The sequence below is a fragment of the Canis lupus genome, chromosome 22 (genome assembly GCF_011100685.1).
Source record: "Canis lupus familiaris isolate Mischka breed German Shepherd chromosome 22, alternate assembly UU_Cfam_GSD_1.0, whole genome shotgun sequence".
Taxonomy (NCBI): Eukaryota; Metazoa; Chordata; class Mammalia; order Carnivora; family Canidae; genus Canis; species Canis lupus.
This window is the reverse complement of record NC_049243.1, coordinates 28,024,849-28,043,563: the sequence shown is the minus strand read 5'-3', so window position 1 is coordinate 28,043,563 and position 18,715 is coordinate 28,024,849. Positions and strand designations below refer to the sequence as shown.

Sequence of the window (18,715 nt, the reverse complement as noted above, 5' to 3'; positions counted from 1 at the left end):
ATTGTGCTTATGTTCTTCTCGTTTGTCAACGAACAGTTACCACCAGGGTTAGTTAGACCCAGGAATAATGAATTGGCCTTATGTCTGCCTACATTTATTGTTCTCATTAGCCCAGCAAATATTTACTAAGCACATACTATCTATTAGACACAGTTATAAGTCTGGATATAGGGATATTGTTATAGAGAAGACGACAAGGCCACGTCCTATCCTGCAACTTACATTCTAGTGTAAGAGCAAATAAAGAATGTGTCAGGTGGTGATGTGTATAAAGATGGAATAGAATACAGAGAGGCCTACGGGAGAGAGTGTTTTTGGCATGACTGAAATGTAATCTGAGCAGAATGGTAGAAAATGGGGATGGGTTTAGCTGGTTTGCAGCACATGAGAAACACGGTCAGAGGTACGTTGGGTAGGGCAGGCTTGGGACTTTAGACGGATCTTAGTACTGTTTGCCTTCCTTGTGTCTCTAATCTGCCTGCTTTTGCCTTACTGCTCCAGCCTCAGTCCCCATTCCAGCCTTTTGTCAGATCAGGAGTCTCAAGCACACTAGCCAGAGTAGCTTGGGCAGCTCGGGGCATACACAGTTTGCAGCTGATGTTTGAAGACTCAGCAGTTGAGGCTTTCTATCCCCAGTAGCAATGGAAAGTAGACTTTGCCCCAGAGTTAGGCTGCCTGCCATTTTCATAATCTTGGGTAGATGACTTAATCTCTCTGAATCTGAATTTTCTGGTCTAAAATGGACATAGCAAAAAACAAAACAAAAAATAGCTGTCAGGGGAATAAATGGCTAGAATGAAACTATAAAACTTCCTCCTTTTGTTCCCTGATCTACCCTAAATGCCTAAACAGTATCTGGTACTCAGTAAGTGTTTTTTTTTTTTTGAGTGAATCAGTAAATGAATAATTTGATGAGTGTGAAGCATATGAAACAACAATGCTCAGTAGGTATATGCTCAGCAAATGGTAGCCATTATTATTATAGTTGTTAATATTATTATTTTTAGAATTGTGATCTGTGTGATCATCCTGTGTTACAAGTGTAATTTTCTTTTTCTTTTTTTTTTTAAAGGATTTTTTTTTTTAATTTTAATTTTTAGATAGTCACACAGAGAGAGAAAGAGGCAGAGACACAGGCAGAGGGAGAAGCAGGCTCCATGCACCGGGAGCCGATGTGGGATTCGATCCCGGGTCTCCAGGATCGCGCCCTGGGCCAAAGGCAGGCGCCAAACAGCTGCGCCACCCAGGGATCCCCACAAGTGTAATTTTCCATGTGTGGAGTCTAGTGTGTTGGTCCTTCTGCCTGGCCTCATGGTGTCTGGTCTATGCGTCCATGCATGTGCCCAGGGAAGGAGGCTTGGGCTGGGCATATGCTGTCTAATTCCTTTCTGCTCTGTTTCCTAGCTCTGGCCTCTGCTGGGGCTAAGCCCTCAGAATTGTTTCTGCTAGCCCTATAGAGGGTCTGATTTCTGGCCTCTTTTTCCAGGACTGAATTCACTTCTCTCTTGTCTTTATTTATTTATTGAGATACAGTTGACATATAACCTTATGTTAGTTTCAGGTGTATAATATTAATGATTCAATATTTGTATCTATTGTGAAATGATCACAGTGGGTCTAGTTAGCATTCATCATCTTGCATAGGAAAAATTTTTCTGACATCCATTCTCTTAGCAGTCTTCAAATACACAATACAGAATTATTAACTATAGTCACCATGCTGTGCGTTACATCCCCAGAATTACTTTGTTCTGTAAGTGGAAGTCTGTACCTCTTGACCACCTTCCCATTACACACACATATATGTATCTTGCCTCTGGCAATCACCAGTCTGTTCTCAGTATCTATAAGCTCAATTTTTGGCTTTTTTTTTTTTTTTTAAATTCCACATGTAAGCAAATTTGTTTGATTTTTGTCTTTCTCTGACTTATTTAGCATAATATCCTCCAGGTTTATCCATGTTGTTGTAAATGGCAAGATTTCCTTCCTTTTTTTATGGCTGAATAATTCTTTTACCTTTACGTGACATCAAGAATATGTGTTCGCTCATCCTGACAGCCCACTACCTGCTCTGGCAAGTTAGTGCTCTCCCTGAAATGCCCTAAAGGGTTAACACCTGCCCAGCTGAACTGAAACTTTGCCCTCCCTCTCTGGCGTTTGATTGGTGGTGGGTTGGCACTTCTCTTAACCACAATTTGTCCATTTTTTTTTTTTCTTAACCTGGTTTCTGTTGTTCAGTCTTTGGCTTGCCCCTGTCATTTGCTGCAGTGCCTCATGGATTCACGGATGTGGCATGAACGGAATGAGGGGACTTTGGCATAGCAGAGACCCTCACTGCGTGTGTATGGAGAGATTTGGCTAACTCACAACCCCCAGTGTGCAGTTCTTCAGAAAATGAATGACAAAAATAACATTCTATTCCACTTTGTATTATGAATGCTGAGGTGGAGAGTATTATTTGGAATCTCAGATGACATTTCTAAAATATCGGTGTGAACGGCATTGTTGGGGTAATTTAGCACTTGCCAACATAAGAAACAGAATGATCCTTGCTATCAGGAAAATATAAGTTGCTGCGTGGTACGCAAAATTTTACCAGCCCCTTATGAGAGACATAATTCCGTGTTTTCAGGTGAGGTATTTATGGAATAGTTTTTTTAAAAAGCATTTTTATTTAAATTCAGTTAATTAACATATATTATTGGTTTCAGAGGTAGAGGTCAGTGATTCCTCAGTCTTATATAATACCCAGTGCTCATCCCCAATTACCCGTCCCCTCACTCCCCTGCCTTCCAGTGTAGAATACTTTTAAGACTGAAGACAGATATTGCAGAATACTGTATATGTGGATCATTGAAAGCACTGAAGGGGATTTAAGTTGAGAGTTGTAATAGGGCTCTTGTTTAGCTCTTAGTTCTGCCAATATGGTCATCGATGTGCTATCCTCTCTCTCATGCTACACAGCAATGGAAAATGAAAGGCTGGGACAGAATGGCAAATTATTACTGATATTTATTTTGTACTGTTTGAGGTACTTTGATTATGCATATGCCTTATACCAAATTGATCATTGGGAGGATATGTGAGCTAGAGCTAAGAAATTCTGCTTTTATACTTAATCTAAGAGATAATAAATGTGATGCCCAGATGTATCTCTTGAGTATCAAATGTAGAAGATAGTGTTCCTGTACCATCCAAGTACACGAAACTATTGTAAAAATATTGAATGAGCCATCAAAGGTATATGAATATTTTTAAAACACTGGGTGGCGAATGAGATTACTATAGATTTTTCTGGATATTGAAATCAGGATGGGATTGACTTGCTAAATTAATGAGATATTTCTAGGAAAGAATGCATAATCTTATCAAGCCAAGAAAATATGTTGAAAGTTTAACTTAAAGGAAAAATAAAGGAAATAGGTTTGAAACCATGGACTTATTTGACCTCTTACGGATATTCCCCAAAATGTTGACACTCCCAGTGACCAGAACAACACTGACAACTCCCCAGTGACCAGAAGTTGCATATTCAATTCACTCACTAAATCAGCTCAGTTCTGAGAGGAGCTGTTAAATGAGATTCCAGAGTTCCTGAGAGAAGAAGAGCGAGAAAGAGCGAGAAAGAGCGAGAGGGAGAGAGAGAGAGTTGGGGAGGGGTGTTGATTGGGGTAGGGAGGAGGAGAAAGAAGGAGGAAGGATGAGGGAAAGGAGAGAGAGTTCGTATGGAACACTACCCCTTTGTAATCTTGAGACCTCAGACAATTTAACCTCCTGTGTCTCAGATATCTCATCTTCAGAGAATATAGCATTGACTTCTTGGGTTGCTCTAAGGACTAAATGAGTATCCCTTTAGTACAAGGTCTAACCCTTAATAAACATGCAAATATTAAGTATTACTGTGTTTTGTTACCAAGATAATAAAATGATTTTTTTTTATGCTACAATGTGATTTGTTGTATAGTGATAGATATCTGAAACTGGTGGCTGCCTGTAATTCTAATTTCTTAGGTTTGTTGAACCTTACCTATATAAAGTAAGGTGAACTCACTGATTCTCTTGTATTTCAGCACAAATTTTGGAGTTTTGATAAAACAGTTGTGTTTTCTCCAAGGAACTGATGACCCACAGTCCGGAGGAGGGCGAAGAAAAGACTTGCATTTTGGGAATAGGAGGACTAATTCTAGTAGTTGCCATGAGAAAGTCACACCCCCTATTCTGTTTTTCTGAGATGATCATTGATCATGTGTCCCTATGCTTCCCGCACATTCCATTCAAAATATTTTCAGATGTTAGTTTCATCGAAGGTTGTACTTGTCCTGGTTTTGACTAGGAGAGCTCTATCAGCTGGACTTCTGTGTTGCCAAATCTTATTTGGCAAACAGGAAAGTCCAGAGTACAATTCTCAGTGTACATGTAATTGATCAACAGCCAGTTAATAAATCTGATGGTAACTTTTGCTTTAATTAATAAAATGTACTCATATGAAAAAAGTATTGTAAGTGTATGCATGTGTGTGTACCTGTGTATATGAATATATACATACACATGTAAATTATATAGAAATGTATAATATCAAAAGGTTTATTACAACATAAATATACAAAGAACACTATGTTACTAAAATTGATGACTGTAATTTTGTTTACCCCTTGGGAATCAATTGAGCTATTGATTCCACAGCAAATGTGTTTTGATTAAGATCATGGCGAGATATGTTTGACAGCAATTTCAAATTATTAGAGTTTATTACATATTTAAAGTGTATAGTCAGCTGAGATCCTATGTATCTGATTTTAGCTTACAGAGAGAAATTATCGATATTTTGTTCCAGGAACTATATCCTCAATGCTGTACCATGTGCTCCATTAAACCCATATCCTTTCCTGGATGGTCTGGAATACAGTGTGATGCTCAGTGCTTATGTTTATACTAAACAGGGTTAGAATCATGAATGTAGAGATTAATATGCTCTGTATATACTTACAGTATTGCTTTTAGGCTTATATACAAATTGAGTCTGCACTAGTTGAATTTTATAGTTAAAGATTGGTTTCTTAGCTGTGAACATTGTTATTCATGGTGTTATGAATAACACCTGGATGGTGAGTGATCCTGGGAAACCATGGAAAAAGAAATATTTCCAGCGAAAACTTAATTTCTTAAACTCTAGAGATGTGTTTTATTTTTCTACTTTTATAGGAAATGAAAATGTACAATCCTGTCTTTAATACATGTGGAATTATTCAAGAATAACAATAAAAAAATCATGAAAATACAGTGACATTTAAATGTGCTAAATGGAACATGGGCCCAGTCAGGTTTTCATGATTTATCAGTTTTTAACTTCAAAGACTCTGGTTAGCTTGCATTTTTTAAACTAATGAGTTTATCACAGCCTGTGAGGAAAATGGTTAAAGTATATCAGCTGTAAATTGGTACAAAGCACTAAAAGGGACATTAGCCTCTAATCAGATTCCAACAGTTCATTAAACCTGTCTTTCCAGAATCGCTCTTTGTCTTTTCCCTGCCTTTGCAAGACATCTTCCCTTTTCGTCTGGGCAAGACCTCCTCCGGGGTAGCAAGCAATATCAACTCATTCTTCATTGTCTACCAACCAAACAGCCTACGGGATGCTTTGTTAGGGTAGATTTCTGGCTGCTGTGAAGGGCAGGGGCATTGAGGGCTGGCCGGCTGCAGGAAGGCTTTCTTGAAACTGGGTGGTTGCAAGCCAAGCTGGCTGCTTCCAACCATGGAAGCAAGTGACACATTAGGAATTGAGATCCATGCCTGATGTGTAAACAACTCACCAGCCTTCATGAAAGGATTTAAAGCTTTGAACAAATTAACTGAGCTTGCCAGGGATACCACCGTTCTTTCTGCTCTAAGCCATTAGGATGCAAAATGCCTAAAAAATATGGATAAGTCAAAAGCACAAATTTAAAAAAATGCATCCTGTCAGTTTTAATAATATCGCATATTTCTAAGAAAAGAACATGACAGTAGTTTTTCTTCTTTTTATTACCTAATAGACTAGGTAGTATGGAATTTTTAAATGCTCATTAGTTAGCTCTAGAGTAAATTTGCCTTTTCTTCTTGTTGATGTCTCAGAGCAAATATTTGTGATAAGAGGCCCTATAAATTTTATTTCTTATTTTTCTTAAAAAAGAGTGGCAAGAAAGAGAGATAATTAGAGCTTTACTATACTGCACTCTGTTGGTATTATTTGGTAATAAAAACGTTTATGATTTGTCGAGGTGGGAGTTGTTTTTATTTAACCATTCAAAAGAAAAGCAACTATGTGAGAGGCAAACCCTGAAGATTTAGAAATGCTATTAACCCTTGTCATCAGAGGTGGGCAAGATATTTAGAAACAGGTCACTCTTTCTTTTAATGACACCACTTTAGAGTCATGTGCATTCTGTGATGGAGCAAAGGAAACATTATAAAAACTCAAATTTAGTCACTTCAGTTTCTTAGTATGGTCAGTAGATGAATGTAAAGTTGACATTAAACATGTTTTAAAACATGATTTTGGTCTGAAGCAAGCAATGTTGAATGTCTTTAGGATTCCCTTCATAGGTTATTGACTTTAGAAAATCCCCAAAGCAGTGGAAAAAGAACCTTCATTTAGCCTGTTTGTAAATATGGTTTGAAATTCTACTGAGTCACAGTAGAAATAAGGTTCTCCTTTCAAGAAGTGGTGAATTCACCTAAACATATACCAAAACAGAAAACAAATTGTTATTTATTTTTGGGTTGAGACTTGAGCTTAAAAATTCACTCTCAATCCAAAATTTATATTAGTTGCTTTTGAAGTAGATGCTTGGGGTTGATCTATAGAAATTTTCATCTGATATGAATTGCTGTACCAGAATTCAGTGTCTAGAATTATATTTTCTTGGTTTTCAAATTATTTAGCCTTTGACACTAATATGAGCATATAGTCATTTTTTAAATCTATTTCCTCCTTTGTGGATTTCTGCACACATACGACCCCCAGAGCTAAGGACGAAGGAAACATCCGTCTGCTTCCTTCCACTATTGCAAAAGTGTGATGAATTGTTCCAGCCCCATATAAATTAATGTTAAGGTTTCTTTATTCCAGTTTATTATAGTCTGACCTCCAACCCAGAGGTCAGAGAATCAGACTGATTAATTCAACTTCTTGGTCATTATTTCAAATGATAGTTCAGAAGAGGGGCATAATTGGTTATGCTGATATTCTCATTTAATTATACTTCATTGTTAAAAATTAGGTTAGCAGTACTAAATGTACTACTTACTATGAAGGAAGACTCTACCAGATGTCCTCATGTGAATGCTTTACAGCTGACTTTCCCTCTCTCTTTTTGTTCTCAGAATATCAACACGTTTGAGAACAGAATGTTAATGCTTGATGGGATGCCGTCGGTCAGAGTCAAAACAGAGCTTTTGGAATCTGAACAAGGGGTGAGTTTCCAATGGTGCCCCACCCTTTTCTCTTTATGATAGTGGCAGTCGTTTCCAGAGCATCTTGACGTTTGCAGAATGCTTCTGATTTTCACTGGCCTGTGCTTTTCTCTTTTCTCCTTGTCAGGAGTCAAGATTATCTGAGACTGATTGGTTCTCATCCATTTGCAGCCTCTAATATTACTACCTTGGAAAAGAGAACTTCCTGAAACTAGGAAGGCACAGTGACCTTATAAGAGCCATATGGTTTTATTGAAGTTAGTGAATGTTTTGAAAAGCTAATATAAATCCAAAGAAAAGAGAAATTATTAAAAAAAAAAAAAAGATAGGAATATAACATCCATGCCCAAACGGCTTGTTTCTTTCTTAGGAAATTACAGAGTACAGGTATGGGAATGTTACTGTTTGTTGGATTGATTCTCTTTTGACATTTGCATCTACCCTTTTTTATGCCATGAGGACTAGAGGACAGATGATGCAATTTAGGTCAGTGAGTTTGAAATAGACCTAAAGCAAAAGGGGACTTAAATTTATAAATACATAGCAAAATGGACAAATTAACATATGGCTAGTGAAAATATGAAGCTAGATTTCTTTTTTAAAAGGACATAGGTGATTTTATAATTATTAACATTTTTAGCTTCAGTAGTTAAAATTATAATAAGGGCAATATGACTGCTTACAGCATTGGCTCACCATGTTTTAGATTTAAGTGAGAAAGCACTGCTTGTGTGCCTAAGAGCACACTGCCTACCTCTGTTACTCATCACCACTGAGGCAGTACAGAGGACTAAGGAAGGGATAAATTAAGTAAATATTTAATCTTAATCTTATTAGTGTATCTCTTACCAAAAGAAGCAAAACATAGGCAATGTTTAGTAATTGACTAATTGGAAGAAATTTTAAAAGTAAATCAAATTTAACTTGTAAAAATCTATGTGCATGAGTTCATGTGGGACCCCATTCAAGGGGTTAGGATGCTGATGTATTAAAAGGACTTCATAATGAGGAACTTAGGGCATGAATTCAGATGTAGCATGTAGAGGGTTTCTCCAATAACTTCCCCCTTCCTGAGTAATATATATGTCAGGGTGTGATATGTAGTAGTGTATATGTCTCTTCTTCACTGTAAGCCTGTGTCTGAAAGTTTATATTCAGTGTTGATTATTGTAACTCTGCAGTGAACTTTGTGGGGTGTGACAACCAATAATACACCCTCCCTGATTCTATGCATGACATAATGACCGACTCACATTGGGTTCAACCTAAAACTTAGGCAGTGGAGCATTGTGGTGGAAAAGACCATGTGGCAGGGACTAATATTATTTGATCGTTGTAGACAAAGCTTCAGAAAAAGTCTTGTGTTCACCTGGATTTTCTAGTATGACTCAAGTTAAATTCTGTCTTCCAAATCATACAGTTTTTACCTTTGCTGTTGAACCTAACACAGGAAGGATTATTTTTATTTCTTTGGAATTTCTGTTTTCTTAATCTAAGTGCGTATCAGTTTCATAAAATAAATTTCTACACACCCCGTGTTTAAGTTGAACACACTGCACAGACCATAGCATCTCATCACATAGCATCACCATCACACGCTGATGGAAAAATGAAAAAGTGGTTTATTCCACGTTGTTGCTTTTATTTTACGAAATGTTCTTCAACTTGAATAGCAATAAATCCACTCAAGTCATGCATGTTGGAGGAAGTACAGAAGCCAGAGACTACTATTTGGGTCATTAGTCAGAACCAGGATGGTGCACTGTTGTCACCAGCTCTGGGAATCTTTGATGATATCATGATACTTCTTTCTCCTTTACTGTAATATGCAGTTTGAAAGTAAGGTTTGCATGAAGTATTTAGATGCACGCACACACACATACAAAAAGCCAATATTCCCAGGGGGTTTGCATTGTAACTAAGAACCTCATGCCACATGATCTATAGAAAATATTTACTGCCCTCAAATAGGGATAGGAAAAATGGTAGGTTCATAGGTTTTACTTAATGCTTATTTATTAAAATCAATTTTCCTCCTTGTGAATGGAGCTGTTGTTAGTATTTTAACCCTAATTTAGATTGTGTATGTTGAAGGGAAGTAAAAACTTGATTTTATTCTTTTCCTTGGCTTTGTATGTACTTCTTAAATACATGGCAGATATAATTTTTTTCTCTTTTATAGTGAAACTTCAAGAGAAGCAGCCCTGTGTTTAATGAAATGTATTATGACCTAATTATTTATGGAGTACAATAATTTGTGTTTAATCATTTATAATACTTCAAATCAATTCTTCTTTAAAATTAGGGATAAATCTAGACTTTTAGTGAACTTCATTTTTGGTTGTTTTACTGGAGTTTTTAATTGGGGATAATAGGATGAGTGATATGCGGTATCATTTCAGAACCAGAACTTTTTTACATAAGGAATACTAGAATGCTAAAGATTCCTTTATTTCTGTCTTATAGGACTCTTTCCTCATTTCCTGGTAAAAGCTGGATGAGGATTTTTTTTTTAATACAGTGTAAACATTGGTGAAATTAAAATAATCGCGTGTGATCATGGGCTTCTGAAAAAGATATTAGTAACAGTGAACACAAAGTTAAGAAATGAATCTGAAGAAAAAAAAAAAGAAAAGAAAGAAATGAATCTGCATCACAACAATAAATGGGAAAGCCTGAGCTTGATGTCAAGGATTGGATTCTGTAATCACTTCGGAAAACCTGATTTCAAGACTGTTTTTAAGACATAGACATTAAATGTCCAGTCTTTAGGGGAAGAAAACTTTAGTGTGCCTTTCAGGCCCCAGGCAGTATTGTAAAGATACACTACTTTCCATGGACCTCAGGTTTTCAGTGCACCATGAAGGCATATGTTCCTTCTCCCCTTCTGGCTATAAATAGTCCCTTAGGTCTTCCGCCGCCAGCTGGTCTATACATATCCCCCCACCCTTCTAAGGAATTCAGGACCAGATGACCACATTTCAGAGCTGGAAGATAGACTGTGGGATGGGTCTAGGTTAGCCACTCTGCTTTCTCTCTTCTCTGAAAAGTTCTGGCTGCCTTGCCTCATTCTCTTCATGGTTTTATGGCATGTGAATGTGATCATATCTCATCAATCAGATTGTCAGCTCTTAGAGGATAACAAGTATTTCTTGTATTTTTCTTGTAGGTCCTGGCACATAGTCAGTGGTCATTCACTTGTCTGGGCATTATAACTGGCATGGTAAAAAAACAAACAAACAAACATGAAGCCAGTCAATAGCTCATTATAAATCTGCTCTGTCTACTTCATAGGGTTGTTGTGAACAAAAAAATAAAAATTGGAAATACTGGAAACATACATTCTCATTGGCATAGTCTTCACCTTGTCGCCGTGTGAACTGGGTAGATATAGTGGAATGTCGACACCAACTCTGTGGCTTGCCTTCTGTTTGGAATTCTGTGGCTTCTGCATCCTTAGTTTTAGGATATCTAAGTAGATCATTATTGTAGTCTCTTGAAACGTGACTTCAGTTTTCTTCAGGCTTGGTAATACAACACATGCTGCTAAGCAGTCCATGGGAAGAGCATGTGCTCTTGTGATACACTTCAGGGGCTCAGCAAGGAGTATTGGAGTGACTTTGACTGTGACCTTTGGTGCTTGTGTCCTGCTGTTACAAGAGCTTCCCAAATGCCGTCAGCCGTTGGATGTTCTAACATGTTATTAAGCAAAGAACTAAAGCAGGAAGAAGAGGACTGGAACGATTCCACCCAGAGATAAGGTAGTAACAGAGAAAGGGTACTGCCTCAAAAACAAAATGTGATTTTGTTCCTGGCCTTGCAGTTTACTGGCTTGAGTGGCACTGGGAAGTTACTTCATAACTCTAGGCCTCTATGTCCTCATCTGTATAGTGGGGGTGTTAGAGGCTGGCCCAAGTTCCATCTGACATTCTTTGATTATGGTAATGGGCCAAGAGTGAGAAAAAGCATTTCCCATGATGAGTTTAACAATCATATGACAGGGAGGTTACCTGTGTATGTAGGTAGAAATGTTGTCACTTTAAAAAGTGACAGACCCAAGTTCAGATACTCTCTCTGCCAGGGGCCACTTGTGTGTGTCCTGTTGGTCTCTATCCACCTATTTCTTCACTTCTAGGAAGTGAAGGGAACCGTCTAGCATCCTAAGACCCTGCCTGCATATGGTGACTGCTGAATAAATATTCTTCCTTTGAAAAAAGCAGGAATAAAAAGAGCCCAATTGCTTCAGTTTCTATAGCTGCAGTTCTCATATTGTAGTTAGCAGAGATTAAACATCTGGGTTAATTTATCATTTAAGGTAAATCTCAAATTCTAACCCTTATTTTTTCATTTGAATTTTTATTTAAGCATATCTGGAGAAATATTTCAAATTCTTATTAGATTTTATCACAAAAAAATGGAATAATGAAGCCAGAAATCAATGATTATATTAACACAAAAATGCCATCCTATTTTGATATGATAGTGGTATTTGGCCACAGTTTTTTAAAAAAGGAGTTCTGAGTTTGTATACTTCAGAAGTGCATATTGATATATTTGCAGGTGAAGTGATTAGGTGTCTGGGATTTGCTGCAAAGTGAGATGGGAGGACAGAACGGATGGGGAGAAAGATAAGACTGACCAGGAGTCCATCATTATTAAAGCCACATGTAGCCAGTACCCAGAGGCTCTATAACCATTGTGTCTTATTTTGTATGTGTTTGAAATTCTTGAAAGTAAAATGTTTAAACAGGAAAAGAAGCTCTCAGTAAAAATAGAAGAATACATCAGTGCACGGGCGCCAGTGGGAGTCCTGAAGGAAATATGCATCACTCAGCCACTCTCACTGTTCTTAGTCTATGGGGAAAGGAGCTGACCTGAGTCCCTCCACCTGCCACAGCAGTGGTCCAGACTGTGGTTACCCGTCCACTCCCTTCCCCTGGAGGGGCAGGTGCAATTCTGACCTGTGAGCCTATAGGTAGAGTGGTAGCAAAAGTAGCGTAGAGAGAGAAGGAGAAAGACGTTAGGTGTTTTGCCAATTTTAAGTATTCCTAGCATTCAGTAACTGGGTTGTAAAAGACCCTTATGTATTATGTATTATGTTGGGAATCAAAACCCGATGCCTCTTTTTTATGTTTATTTTTTAAAGATTTTATTTATTCATGAGAGATAGAGAGAGGTAGAGACACAGGCAGAGGGAGAAGCAGGCTCCCTGTGAGGAGCCTGATGCGGGATTTGATCCCAGGATCCCAGAATCCTGCCCTGAGCCAAAGGCAGCTGCTCAACCACTGAGCCACTCAGGCACCCCAGATGCCTCTTTACCACAGCTGTGCAGTCCAGAAGGGTGTGGGTATGGCAGGAGGAGGGTTTAATTGTATCCTCCATGGTTTACTAACTTACAGATCCCTATGAGCTCCCTAATTTCAGAGGTAGGACAGAAGGGAGCAATGGTCCTGTTCCAAGAGGCAGCTTGCAGTAACTTTTACAAACCATTCTGCAGGTCATTCATAACAAGGTGGTGGAGGCATTTCTGTATCACAAAGGACGGACTAGCACCTTTAAGTCAACTATATGGTACCTTCCTGTAGTGTGGAGCTCTCGCTTTATGCTTCTCATTATTCCTCATTGTCTCAGTGCAAGGAGCTTATAGCTGGGCCGGGCTCAATAAATAGTGATTCAGATGCTATTTATTGTAAGTGAGAGCCAGTGCCAGACGGTAGAATATTGAGGATTTTAAGACAGGTGCTAGTTTGGAAAAGACCCCAATCTTCAGGCTTAGTAAAGAAATAGAGACAGGTGGAAGATGGTACCTGAACCTAGACATGTTCTATGGAATGTTTAAGACAGGCAGTTACATTAAAATTTAGTAGCTTTAGAGAGAGAGGGAAAAAAAATACCCCAACAACAAACCTTTTTCTTTTCCTCAGTAAACTGTTATGTTTAGTTTAACATAAAAGGTTTAATATATATCTGTGTGTAAAAGCTTAGCAAGACAGCGTTACTTTAATGACTTTATCAGAAGAGAAGAAAAGGCATTGTAAAAATGCCACTTGCATTACCCTTTTAACCGAGGCTCATTATTACCTCCCCTACTGTGGAACAGGAGCCAGCATAGCTAGTAAATTGGTAGAATTATCTTAGACATATGAATTTGCTTATCATTTAATATTCTCTGATGACCCACTGCTTGAGATCTTTTGATCTGTAGTAAAATCTTTACGTGTCACTACTGGGCTTCAAAGGGAAACATATGCAGAAGCTATGTTATTCCTAATGCGAAAAGACCATTAAAAAAAAAAAGCAGGAAAAAATATCTATACTTGTGAAACTCATTTTAAGGAAGAGCTATCCTCCACTAAAGAAGCAGAGTTGGACTGATTTTAATAATGTCAGAATGGCCAATAAATGTATTAATAGAAAGAATTGAAAATCAATGAGCTGTGATAGTAATTACAGATAGTACCCCAGGGAAATATAGCAGGCAGACAAATCCTTTCCCTTGGGGGCTGCCCTGGGCAAAGCTATGAAGTTGATAATTCTGCCCTCCTTTTTTCCTGTTAGCAATGTGCTTTCTCCTTCAACTTAATTCTCCTCCACTCGCAACCCAGACACTCCCAACTCTCTGTGCTGTGATGGCTCCTGGTACCCACCGATACCCACCAATGACTGCTTCTAACTGGAGTCTGCTTAATTGAGGAAAATGTGAAGTGCTATTCTTTCTGGAGTCATTTGCATTTTTATAGGGTCAGTGCTTTGTAAAAAGGAACCCTTCTTAAAGAGGTTTCATGCTCTGAGTAATTTGGAAATTTTCAAGTTGGAGAAAATTAGCCTCTCCAAAATATTTTAGTTTATGCACAGTTGTGTTCTCCTTTGTGGACTTGTCTTCATGGTGGAATTTCAGAAACAAAACCTGGATCGTGAGGCGAGTGTTGCTCTTTATCCTAGATGTGTTTTCGCGTGCTAATATTTGCATACTAGCTCATAGTTTATACCTGTGATGATAGCTTATTTAACCCTTGGAGGACTTTGGCTTCTGACCACTAGGGGAATTGACTTCTTACCATAAACAACTAGAAAACCAGACAAAATAGATGAGATGTTTTTACATATTGAACAATAGGCAGTAAAGGACTGTGATTCTTGGGAGTGGGGTAGGAAAGGATGTGAACTTTACTAGGGCCTTAGCCTTCTGCTTTAAAGTAAAGCAGAGGGAAAGAACCCAAATGGGGCTTAGCAGGCACTGAGTTAGACAGGTAGGGATTGGAATTTGGGAGAAGTCAAGGCAACTGGTTTTTAAGGGGAACAATAACAGAGAGGAAGGAGTTGTACAGAGAGAGTGCCAGAGATCCTGAAAGTGGTCCCCTTGGAAGGATTTGGCTATGTGTGGAGGAAAGCAAGGAAAGAATAAGGAAGGCAATGGGTGGAACAGTTTTTTTTTTTTTTTTTTTTTAAGATTTTATTTATTAGAGCTTGTGTGCATGGACATGCACACCAGTGGGGGGAGGGGCAAGCATATTCCAAGCTGAGTGCAGAGCTTGACTCCGAGCTGGATCCCAGAGGCCCTCAGATCATGACTTGAACTGAAGTCAGATGCTCAGCTGACTGAGCCACCCAGGAGCCCCTCAGGGAACAATTTTTAGAGCTCACATACGGTTCACACAGACCAGAATGGAGAGATGCATTTGTACTTGGGGGCATTTGGTCGAGGTCTCAGAAAGGCCATGGCTTTAGTAATGGGGCTGAATTAGTCCCACAGTATTCTGGGCTGGGTCTTGCCATAATGGACATGAGAGGCAAATCCTGAAAGGGTCACACAGATCTGCAAGTTACTTAATTATGCCATAGCAAAATCCAACACTCTAAAGGAAGACACAACAAGATCTCACCTTCAATAATGTGAAAGTTCCACTGTCTGGCTACTGATCATAGTTGATTGGATTGACCAGATAGAAAAAAAGACTTGAGAAAATGAGCAAAGCCTCCATGATCTGTGTAACAATCTCAAGTAGTCTAACATATGTACAATTGAACTGTAAGGCTAGGGCAGGTCAAAAAAATTGTTTGAAGAAATAATGGCTGGACATAACCCAAATAGGAGAAAAACCCATGTATTCGAGAAATTCAAGTAGCCCGAAGCAGCATACAGACACACCAAAGCATAAAATAATCAAATTGCTGGAAACAGGTAATGAAGAATAGTTTTAAAAGCAGCCAACAGAGAAGGGAAGAATATGTCTGATATACAAAGGAGCAAAAATCAGACTTCTTACTAGATACCATGTTAAGACAAAATAAAGAACTTCCTTGGGTAAAAGAAAAGGACATTAGATAGAAGTCTGGATCTATCCAAGGAAGTGAAGAGCACTCAAAATGGTAAATACCTAGGCAAATATAAAAGTTCTAAAAAATCTTTTTAAAAGAAAATTGTGCAAAGCAAACAATAATATTATGGAGTTTATAACATATTGGTTGAAAATGAGCAACAGCTGTATCTCAGAGACAACGGGAGCATGGAGGGAAGTATACCATTGGCTACGGTATTATTTGAAGGTAGATGGTGTTAAGTTAAAGGTATACATTGTAAATCCTAGAGCAACCACACATATACACACACAGTAAAACACCCAATGTAGTTAATAAACTAATGGTGGAAATGAACTGGAAGCGTTTTTAAAAATAATCAATTTCACCTGAATGAAGGCAGAAAAGAGGAAAGATGAACAAAGAACAGATAGGAGAAATAGAAAACAAAGAGCAAGTTGGTACATTTAAACACTATGTGTTGATAATTGTGTGAAAGGGAAAGAGTTCAAGCATTCCATTTAAAAGATAGATTGTCAGCTTGGAAATAAAAGCAAGACCTAATTACATGCCATCTGTAAGATGTTCTCTTTAAATATAAAGATACAGGTACAAAGTAAGAACAGAACAGAATTGAGAATAGTCAAAATCAGGAAACAGAAAAGAGAATGGTGTTTGTTAGGGGTTTGGTGGTTAGGGGTTTGGTGGACTGGGATGTGGACAGTTGTTTGCTGGTGCAGAGTTTCAGTTTTGCAAGATGAAAAAAGATCTGTTAACAGTAATGCAAATGTGGTTAACACTGCTGATCTGCACATGTAAAAATGGTTGCAGATAAATTTTATATTTTGTGTTCATTACCTCAATTAAAACGAAGAATAAGTTTAAAATCCAGAGGGCAGCCCCGGTGGCTTAGTGGTTTAGCGCCGCCTTCAGCCCAGGGCATGATCCTGGAGACCCGGGATCGAGTCCCACGTCAAGCTCCCTGCATGGAGCCTGCTTCTCCCCCTGCCTGTGTCTCTGCCTCTCTGTGTGTCTCTCTCATGAATAAAGGAGTAAAATCTTAAAAAAAAAAAAATTAAAATCCAGAGAACTGATGGTTCATAACTGTACCAGAGAGCTTGTATGGATTATTGAACTGAGTGGCTGGCGGAAGACTTCAACAGAAATCATTTCAAATGGCCTCGCATGGGACGCAACTTTTTAAAAAGCCAGCTTGTTATAGCAGCAACCATGTGTGAATAAATGACCCCGTTTTTACTTACAGTACATACTTCTTAAATAAATGTTGGTTTTAACAACATCCTTCTGACTCCAGAGGAAAAAGTTTTGCGTGAAACCTGAGGTCATTTGGGTGTAGTCATCCCTGTCATGTTGATTGTGGACAAGGTTTGTCCTTTTCCAGATCAGACACTAGAATTCTTATGTCTGACAACATTTTTATTATTAAAAAATTTAAACATATAAGAAAACCTTTCAAGAAGAAAAGAAAAAGCATGATCACATTACCTTGAAATAAAAGCTGTTAATCGTTCAAATTATTTTCTTCCAGGAACATAATTAATCTATACTAAATATTCTTTTGAGCAAACAGAAAGTAATAGGATAGAAAAAGATATATATATATATATACACACACACACACACACACATATACATATATACCCTAAATCACAACAGCAAAAAGAAAACTGTGTCCCTGTTTTATTTTTTATTTTATTATTTTTTAAATTTTTATTTATTTATGATAGTCACACACAGAGAGAGAGAGAGAGAGAGGCAGAGACATAGGCAGAGGGAGAAGCAGGCTCCATGCACCGGGAGCCCGACGTGGGATTCGATCCAGATCTCCAGGATCGCGCCCTGGGCCAAAGGCAGGCGCCAAACCACTGCGCCACCCAGGGATCCCTGTGTCCCTGTTTTAATATTAGACCAAATAACTTCAGAATAAGGACTATAACCTGAGATAAAGTAGAACATTTCATAATGATAAGAGGATCAATTTATTAAGAGGACGTAACAGCCCTAAATGCTCTTGTACCTAAGTAAACCCTGGAGTATATGTAATGTTGCCTCCATTACTAAGGAAAATCGCAGAGGTATTGTATGTCAAGGTCACACCACCACTAAGTAACAGGGAGAGAGCTGAAGTCTGTGAATCAGAATCTTTCCACTATTGCAAGCTTTCTTTGTGGATCAATTTCGATAGCTGTTATAACTAGGACATTGCAAACCATCTGATATAAAATAACTCTCACTCTAACATTAAGAGGGATTTAAGCAGATCTTACAGAATGTTTTAGTTCAGCATGCCAATAAATTCAAATTTATAGAAGTTCAGTGGCTATTCTCGTACTGTGCAATAAGAATGAACTCTTGGATTTCTCTTTCATCTTAATAGCATAGAATTAAAAAACATTTTTACTACATAACGTTGTTTTATTAAAAAAAACGATTTTATTTATTTATAAGAGACACACAGAGAGAGGGGCAGAGACATAGAGAAGCAAGCTCCCCGCAGGAAGCCTGATGCGGGACTCAGTCCCAGAACCCCGGGATCACAACCTGAGCCAAAGGCAGATGCTCAACCACTGAACCACCCAGGTGTTTTAATATGTTTGTGTTAATATAAAATAATGTTTGCAGTTATTTAACAGTAGGTAGAAATTGCAAAAATATTCCCTGGTCATCATGTGAACAAAATTGTATTTTACTGTGTGTCTGTCAGTTTTGGAAATCTAATTGAGCAGAGCTGACACCACATATCAGATTCTCCTAGAAAACTTCTTGGTCTCTGTCATAGTATCTTGAGAGCCCAGAATTTTATAAATATGTAACAACATAAATATGTCAACAGTTGCTTTTTTTTTTTTTTATTGCTTTACAAATTATGTCAGAGTCATTGCTGAGGACAATGCATACTTTGATACCGAGGCACATTCCACCTGGTGGAAAGTTTCATCAATTT

At 38.1% G+C, this 18,715-nt stretch overlaps 1 protein-coding gene across 9 annotated transcripts in view; it reads left to right on the top strand.

The window, feature by feature from the left end:
* KLF12 (Kruppel like factor 12) overlaps positions 1–18,715 on the top strand; it is a 591,277-nt gene that overhangs the window by 342,140 nt on the left and 230,422 nt on the right. For all 9 annotated transcript variants that reach the window (XR_005376376.1, XM_038569736.1, XM_038569734.1 and 6 more), the window contains one exon: positions 7,363–7,452. Coding sequence is in view for 7 of the 9 variants with exons in the window: in XM_038569736.1 (XP_038425664.1) it covers positions 7,363–7,452 (90 nt within the window). In the remaining 2 variants the exon portion in view is untranslated. The remainder of the gene's footprint in view (positions 1–7,362; positions 7,453–18,715) is intronic.